Source organism: Fringilla coelebs, assembly GCF_963513975.1.
Source record: "Fringilla coelebs genome assembly, chromosome: 8".
In the NCBI taxonomy this organism is placed as follows: domain Eukaryota; kingdom Metazoa; phylum Chordata; class Aves; order Passeriformes; family Fringillidae; genus Fringilla; species Fringilla coelebs.
In genome coordinates this window covers 25,284,733-25,293,712 of record NC_140066.1, presented here as the reverse complement: position 1 = coordinate 25,293,712, position 8,980 = coordinate 25,284,733, and the positions used below count along the sequence as shown (strand labels likewise).

Below are 8,980 nucleotides of genomic sequence, written 5' to 3'. Positions count from 1 at the left end.
GGCGGGCATGGCGGCGGGGCCGGGCTCGGCGGGACCCGGCACGGAGGGACCCACCCTGGAAGTGAGGTGGGGGCGGCCGGCACCGCGCCCACACGCTCCCGAGCCTGGCTGGGGTGCGCGGTGCCCTGCGCTGTGCTCAGCCCGCGGCGGCTCCGTGAATTGGGCGGTCAGGGAGGGGAAGGGAGGCTGCGCTGTCGGGGTCTGTCAGGACAGCGCGGGGGAGAGAGAAATGGCACAGATGACAGGAGCACGGAATGGGGCGGTCCAGGGGACCACAGTGGGTCACCTGGTCCAAGCTCCCTGCTCAGGCAGGATCATCCCAGAGTATGGTGCGTGGGATTACATCCACAGGGTTCTGGGAGAGCTCCAGTGAGGAGACTCCACAGGCTGTCTGAAAAAACCTGTAACAGTGCGTCGTCGCTCGCACAGTAGTCTGTCTATATCTATCTATCTATCTATCTATCTATCTATCTATCTATCTATCTATCTATCTAATCTATCTATCATCTACCTCTTTAATATATAACAGCCTGAGCCCTTGTCCCCTTAGGCTTTTACTGGATGTGTTAAGAATGATAAAGTGCGCTGTCACCCCCATTCATTTATCCCTGCGTACAAGTTTTTGAGATTCTATTTCGCCTCCACAAACAAGTTAGGAATACTTAATTTCCACTGATTCAGAGCTAATGTTGCAGAAAAGCACAGAGCTAGTTCTCAAGCATGTTCAGACAGGTCTCCTGTGCCATGGCACCCCATACAACCTGTTCTTGTATGAAGGAAGGCCCAGAAAAACATTGTCAGCTACAATGTCTCCTCTGTTGCCATGGCTTTCAGTTCATCTCAAGTGCTTTGTCAGTGCTCCCACTCCTCTCTGGCTCCACTTGACTCCTATGTAGCAAGAGAAGCCAAGAGCAGAAATTCCTCAGAAAAGATAATGGGAAGTTATTGCTGGAAATAAATTTATCTCAAGACCAGTAATTTTAAAATGTTTCTAAGTATGAGAGTGCTGAGCTTTATGACCATCTTCTCTGAAGATGGTACAAGAGTACAAAGGATCAGCAACTGAGCTGATTTTATGACTGATTATATTTGTGAAAAGAGCATAAAAATGTTTCTGGTCATTGCAGAGAACAAAGGTCTCTCCCAGTCAAATTCTCTGATTTGGAAAAAGAGCAGAGGTGGGATGTTTCTGAAGAATAATTCAAAGGGAGGATGCTAACAGCAGTGTTGTACACATTGTATCTTACACTGCTGGAGCTTTCTTGCCATGGTACCAGCAGGCTGAACTGACATCCTCACTTGCTGGTAAATGCAAATCCCTTTGGTAAGACCACCCTGATGTTTGTCCACACACTTTTTGAAAATTAAAAACATCTGCAAGCAGTTATGAATTTGTTGACATGTTGTAAGCTCCTAAACAGAGTCCTCCTCAGTAATTTATTTCAGTCCTTGTGTAACACATCCTGTTTACATTCCAGAGTTTTACCATGTTAAAGTACTGGAGTCTTTAAAGCAGAACAGTCCTCCTGGTTTGCTCCATATGAACAGAAGCTGTACTTTTATATCTTTTATTTTATGACTATGAGATGAACTATGAAAGTGCAAAAAGGTTAAGTAAACACAATTGGGTCCCAAGTACAGATCGTACCCATGCAATCCTTTAAATAAAATTATATCCTCTGCTGGGATATAGACCAGAGCCTGTAAACTTGGTTGACTTTTTTTTTAGTGAAAACTGAAAGAAATAAAAGCATCTCTCCATGTTCTTATGCTAGTCCTTTGTGCATTTTGTGACTATGTTTTTGGAGACAGTGGATTAGTGACTCATAATACCAGATATTAGCAGTTGTGGTTTTGCAACTCTGGTATGAGGATGAGTCTAACAAATCCCAGTCATCAGTTTGGTTTAACTTAGGCTACAGTATTCCGTTTTGCACAGTATTTTGAGAAATGTGTGTCTGATTCATGTTTTAACATTCAGTTACTCTGTTTGCAGTTGGGTTCAGGGGTTCTCAAACAAGAACTTGGCCTTTGTCAACAACCAAACTGTCTGCTGCCCTTGTGGTAATTACATCCTCTTCCTGGACATTGAAACAAAGAAGACAAGAGCAGTGCAGTGTGAGAGTGGCCAGGTGGGAGCCTTTGCAGCAAGTGCCAGCAGCCAAGTGGTGGCCTTTTCTGACCGGCAGCTGAATCCCCTCATACACATCTACACTTTTCCAGAACTGAGAAAACTGACAGAATTAAAAGGTAGTGATGTGGTAACCCTCATCCTCATCATCATTTCATTAAAACAGTACTTTCATCATCAGTTTCTGAAGTTGTGGGGCCTTTTTATAAGACTGAAAACCAAGGACTGCTTGTCCCTGTCACAGGACACATGACAGGGAACTGTCTTGTGAAGAGATTCATGGAAAGCAATGGAAGGAATTTTCCACTGCACTACTTTTATTTAGGTTTAAGCTAGGGAGGAATATGACTATATATAATGAAGCTAATTTAAAAGGAAAAGAAAAGGAGTTAAATTGAATTAGTTTTAGGAAAATGTAGTCAGAATAAGCAATAAAATCATACTGCAGTAGACTCCCAAGCAGACTGCTGAAAGCCAGATGAGAAATCCAGGATGTGAGGGATGAGGGTTCTTGCAGTTAAACTTTGGAGTCTACAGGATCTAATGTATGATTTTGCCTGCTTCATGTAATTTCTCTCCTTGGTTTAGTTGCTTACCCTATTCATGTTTCAGTTCCCTTGCCATTTAAATAAGGATCATGATACTTGCTTTTTCATGTATTTGAATAAAATTATGACTGCAAAGGATTTCATGGGATGTGGGGAAAAAATACTTTACAATTTCAAGGTGTTATTGGAAAGGAAATAGAAAAAATTCCAAGCAGTGATACATAGGGAGCATTTTTATGATCAAATCAAAAGAATAATCTGCAGTGAAGCAAAGAAATCAAGGGCCTGAAGAATGTTTAAAGAGTTAAAATGGGTATAATGGAAGTTAGAAGAGTATATGTGGTATTATAAAATAAAGTCTGGGACAATCAAAGACCATGTTCTTTATTTTTACATTTCAGGTGGTGCTCAGCTGGACTATTCCTTACTTGCATTTAGTTTTAAAGGCCCCTATCTGGCCAGTTACTCTTCAATTCCAGAGTTTGCTCTTTCAGTATGGTAAGAGAAAAAAACCAAAAATCTCTTAAACCATTCGTATTTAATTCATATTTTTGTGTGACTACTGTTTTAGCATAGATTAAGCTAACAAGTATGGGACACATACTGGTTGCCTTAATCTCTTTTTCCTGACTGATCATTGTCTGTAAACTTTCTGTATCAAAAATGCTGTTTATTTTCTAGTATTAGTAGACACTAGTCAAAATGGCTGTTAGCTGTAGCAAAATTATCTTTTACCTTCTTCCAAATTTTGGTTTTTGGAGTGCTTCCAGACCCTTCAGCATCAGTTAATTATCTGTTCTCTGTTGGAAGTTGAGCACCATGCTGGTTGTGGTAGAAAGTTGCCTGCTGAAAAGAGGAGAAGGGTTCTAAAGCTGATTGGCACTGGTTTGTCCCCCTGGACTGTTCAGTGGTCTTCTTAATTAGTTTTGCTTGATCTTAGTTCTGGCTTATAATTTTGCTCAGTGATTACACTAACTTGGATCACTGGGTTAGATCACAATTTTCTGCTCGTTGATGTGAAATATTATATAATGCAGTACAGATACAGAAAGGTAGAAAATTTCATCTTTTAATTGTATATAAAATAAAATCCTGCTCTTGCCTTCATTGCCAGCAAGCTCCTATTGACTGTGGAGTCTGAGCACTTCAAAATAAATGTGGAGGGTGGAGTAGGAGAGAGGCAAGCGAGGACATGTAAGGAATTGTCAGTATAATCTCAGTTTACTGATGATCTTCTTTTGTACAATTATAAGTGAAGATGCAGAAACTTTTGAAATTTCAGTAATGAGAGTAGATACTATTACAGATGCCTCTTCTTTATCCCTTTTGAAGAAGAATGTTTGCTGTGACCTCTGATCATACACAGTAATTCAAGAAGGATGTCTGTGCACACTGGAAGCGAGCAAAGGCTCACTGGCCTGACAGCTGACACACTTGTCACCTACAGCAGAAGTAACACACATGGTCCAGTGTGTTCATTGTGTGCTCTTAAACAAAAATGCACCATTCTGAGAGACTTCTCTAGATTATTCTTAAAACCAGAAATACCTGGAAGTGTTTAAATGCTTTAAAGTAGTAGCAATTTCCAGGGCCAGCCAATTTAACCAGTTTGAATCAGCGTGTTACAACTATCAGCAGGTAATTGTTATAAAAACCATCCTAAGTCACAAGGAATTTAGTAACAAAATAATAATTACATTAGAATATTAAGCTTAGAATGTGCAATAATTTGAACAGAGGTGTGTGAATTTACTGTGAAATCAGGACCTTCTCTTTTGTGATTGGATTATATTGTGCATTCATTGAAGATATATGTGTGTTTAAAGGTCAGAAATCACAGTGTAGCGCATTAGATGTCATGACTATATGACAATTCCACAGCCCCAGTACTTTAAGCAGCTAGTTTGGAATCAGGTGTAAGAGATGTTTTGAAAGATGTCAGTCTCAAAATATAAAGAGCTTGTGGGTAACTAAAAGCTGCCTTTCTTCTGAGATATTTTATCCCTAATATTTATTCTTTGCTGTTCAAAGGAGAAACTTAATGTCAGATTCCTTTTCAGATACCTGTTTCACCATAGTTTCAGATATCAGTAAATTATCTACTATAAAACCCTGTTGGCATTATCTGGTAGGTATGAGACAAGAACATGCTGACAGATCTTTAGAAAGCAAGATAAGCTGATATCTGTAAAAGTCAGAATTGTAGTTTATAGCTTCCTGTAATTTTAATGAGGGCAGCTGCATATGTGTGAATAATTCCCATTTTTTTTCAGATACTATAAATGTTAACCATTGTTTGCTTTGTGATCATTTCTGTGAGTGAATTTTTTACAGCCAGGCTAAGGGATTATACTGAATCTATTTAGAGCAGTTAATGCATTTTACATTTCTCCTCTCAGCAATAATGACAAATACTAAAGCTATAAATGTTATTTAGATTAACAGTCAGATAGATTGTCCAATAAATTAAGAAATAGTTTTAACCATTTTCTTCAAATGTTGTTAATCAGTTCTTGGATAGTGCCTAAAAATACAAATGCCATCAAATATTAATCTGAATATTGAAAAATATGAAAATTAGATGAGGAGGTCATAAAATAGGTTATACTGGACAAAAGAAAAGTCAGCAGAAAGCAGATTCCCAGGCTTCTGCTAGCTACACATAACAGCCCCACACAAACTCCGCCCTGGTTTGTGGCCAAGTTAGTTAATGCAGCCACAGCTTGTATGTCTGCACTCACAACACAATTTCTGTATTATCTAGGTAATTAATCCAAAGATAATAATGGGCTGAATGTGGTTTGCTTCCTCATTATCACACCTTCCAGCTGCAAGCACTACAGTCATTATGTTACAGATTGGAAAAGCAAGGCTGGGTTGCTGAAGAGTTAATTGTTGGGGCCCATTTTAGTAGTCGCTGATGGAGCTAATGACAAAAAAAATCCATTTCTCGTGACCATTGGTCTTTTCACAAAAGGTAGTGACTGATAATGTTTCTAAAATGTCAGTTATTCAATCATTTTCTAGCAGTAATAAATTTATGTGTGGCTAATTAACCACATCCTTTTCATTCTCAAGAGGACCTTACTGTTTTGACAGCAGAAATTTTTTGTCAGTGACAAAGTATTTGTTTTCCAAACTGGATCTTGAACATCAGTCCTAATCACATCCAGACCTTTGGCTTCAATGTTTTTTTACCTGTTTAATGGATTTAATTTTCTTTTATTCTCCTTAATGAAGGAACTGGCAAGAAAATATCCTCTTGTGCAGTGAGTCTCAGCCAGGGCTAACAGGAACCTCTCTGAGTTTTAACCCCATGAATTGGCAGCAGCTGTGTTTTGTTGCTGAGAGCTCTGTTACCATCTGGTGCGTTGAAAGGACCAAGGACGAGCATCTCCTTACAGGACAGTGAGTGGAACATCCCTCAGGCTAGGAGCAACATCTATAAGTATATTTTAATAATTAAAGACTAGCAACACACATCTATTTGCAAAGGATGTAGTCCCACTTAGTTCACCTAGGTATTGCAATCAGTAATTACTAAATCACAACTGTTATAAATCTGTCTAGTCAAGCAAGTGAATTAAATTTATGATTTTATTTCTTAGTACTCACATGACCAGATTATGCACACCATGAAGCTAATACTAATCAGCTGCTTTGGCAGTGTTGATTAAAAGCTGTGTGACTGAATAAAGATAGTGCCTGGACTGCTTTTCTGTACCTGGCTATGTTGAGCATTGCTTTTGTAGCCATGAAACCATCAAATTTAGATAAACTTGTTCCTAGTAAGTATAGTTAAACGATATCTTGTTGCAATCACGAATTGTACCAAAAGCTGTATCAGTTTTCAATGTGATTTCCAACTTCTGTGGCTAATTTACAGGTCCAGGGAGCATGGCTCTGTGAATGCAATTCACTGAGCATAGCAAAACTAGAATTTATTTATGCCAAAATGTGTTTTGAGGTTGGTAGAAAAGTAGCATGTACCACTCAAGTTGGAGTTGTTGACATATAAAACCTGTGCTCTGAGGTGGCAGCTACTCTGCCATTCCCAGCTGTGTTTAATCTCATTAACTATTAATGTAATCAACATACTGCCACATTCACAGTTACACTAATGGAAGTATAAACAAGGCCTTAATTTGTGATCTGAAAAAAATACTGAAGAGTTTTTGCCTTTTGGCATTACACAGTGCATATGTAAATACATAGGCATACTCACTTTTCCTCCATTCAATTTGCAGAAATAAAGCCCTTTTTAAAAACAGCTTCTCCGTTTTGTATCAGTGGTTGCTAATCATATTTCTTCTCCTCTGACTGTGTCTTTTGCCTTTTCACAGCCCTGTGGAACTCCCTGATGAACAGGGGGCCCTGAGTTATCATGAGGATTTGTTTTTCCCACCTGCTCTTAATGATGATCCATACTATGGCCCTGATTTGCCAATTTCAGCTGTTGCCGGACTGGAAGGAGAGGAAGCAGAAACGTTTGTGGTAGTTACTGGTTTTTTTCCTTTTTACTATTGCAAGTTATTATACTTTCTATACAAATAGGTGTTAATAAATTCATAATTCTAATGCTTATTAAATAGGTACAACTCAGTAAATGGATCTGTTACCTCAACAATATTTTTGAAATCCATTTTGCCAGGAGACTGAGAAGGCACAATGCTACTGCATAGTGTAGTATGGTGTTGAGATGTTTGACACAGCTCCTAGCATAAATCTGTGTACTGGAGGTTTGAATCTGTGTCAGCATTTAACTGTGCCCAAGCAAAAATGACCTGCTGAAAACTTCAAAACTTTTTCCCATTCTAAACTGATGGTAACCCTCATGTATTCTTACTTCCCTTTGGGATTGCTTTCCTCTTGATGTTGAAAATGTCTCAAGCTATGTAAACATTGAAGGCTTTTTTCCAGACAGAAACCCCTGCTTCTGAAATACATTCCCATACCACTATAAGTGTTGGACCTTACCATTTGTCTCACTTGTATTTGATTATTTACTTTTTATCCTCTCTTGAGGTGCCTCTTTTTAGAGGCTTCAAATGTCTTCTCATTTTGTTCAAAATGTACTTTCACATGACTACCAACTAAAAGTGTGAAAGCATTTAATTTGCAAATCTGGGATTTTCTTCTTAGATTAAGACCATGAATTTCTATTTGGTGGCTTGTGATGTATATGAGACACCAAAACTGGCATGCATAAGATGACACTGGCATTATATACTACATCTGCTCAATGGACAAATGGGTGTTCTGTATTAGAGTACAAAGTAGAGTCAAAAAGTAAAACCAGGAAATTATGTTTTCCTGACTTCATCATCTTTTTGTTGCTTCATGCTTTCACAATGCTAGAGGTTTTTAAATGTGTAACTAGTTTCCTATGGTTTTCAGGACAATCAAGAACTATAAAAAAAATCCTTTATTGATTCTAGATATATGTGAACTGTTCATATTTGAGATCACTTAGAACATAGAAAGTGAAGATAATATATGCTCATCTGGGGCCTTGCCATTTTCTTCTGCCTTACTGCCTCTTAGGTTATGTGCAGATGATGAACTCTGCAAAACCCACTTTGTTCTTTATTCTGAAAAGTGAATTACAAGAAGTACTGGAAAAAAAGTCGTTCCTGTATTAGGTCTGTGAGGCTTAATAGAATTTGTCCTTGAATAGATGCCATGCTGTGCAGTAGTGGTAGGTTGTCATGTTTGAACTTGCAGAACCATGTTGGGGACTTTTCCACATGGAAAAGTTTATGCTTTCAACCATGCTAGATATATGTACTAGAGATCTCTATAGGGTTTTTGCATTCCCAGTTGCCTTCAGAAAAACCTAGATTTCTTTTTAACACCTTCAATGTGATTATGTTCTTCTTATCCATAGAAATATTTCTGGAGTAAGAGTAAACTGTTCTAATAGTCTTCATTGAAGATTTCCCTTTCTTTCAAATCATATGGTAAATATTTTGATAGTTATTTACTGTCCAGTTTTCTTAGCTGGGTTTTTTTTTGATTGTCAGTATTGGTAGGTAATGAACAAGTTATTTAGAAGTTAAATGGGTTGGGTTTTATTTTCAGAAATACAGGCTCTTGTTCCTTTTGTTGTGGTGGTAGTATGTTGTTTCCTGTGTACTAAACTCTGAGGTTCTACGCTCACACTGGGAGGCAATGAATCTGTTTCTGGCATGTTTTTACCTTGCTCCAGGAGATGGTAGCTGAGTAACTTTTTTAGGACTTGAATTAATTGTGCCTTACAGCACTAATTCTCTCCTCCATGCATGCCTGTGCACATAAACCC

At 38.5% G+C, this 8,980-nt stretch overlaps 1 protein-coding gene across 1 annotated transcript in view; it reads left to right on the top strand.

The window, feature by feature from the left end:
• CFAP43 (cilia and flagella associated protein 43) overlaps nt 1-8,980 on the top strand; it is a gene marked incomplete at its 3' end in the record, with an annotated part of 42,835 nt that continues 33,855 nt past the window's right edge. The window contains exons 1-5 of the mRNA XM_084210553.1: nt 1-66; nt 1,997-2,250; nt 3,081-3,177; nt 5,920-6,087; nt 7,023-7,173. Coding sequence (XP_084066679.1) covers nt 8-66; nt 1,997-2,250; nt 3,081-3,177; nt 5,920-6,087; nt 7,023-7,173 — 729 coding nt within the window. The 5' untranslated portion in view covers nt 1-7. The remainder of the gene's footprint in view (nt 67-1,996; nt 2,251-3,080; nt 3,178-5,919; nt 6,088-7,022; nt 7,174-8,980) is intronic.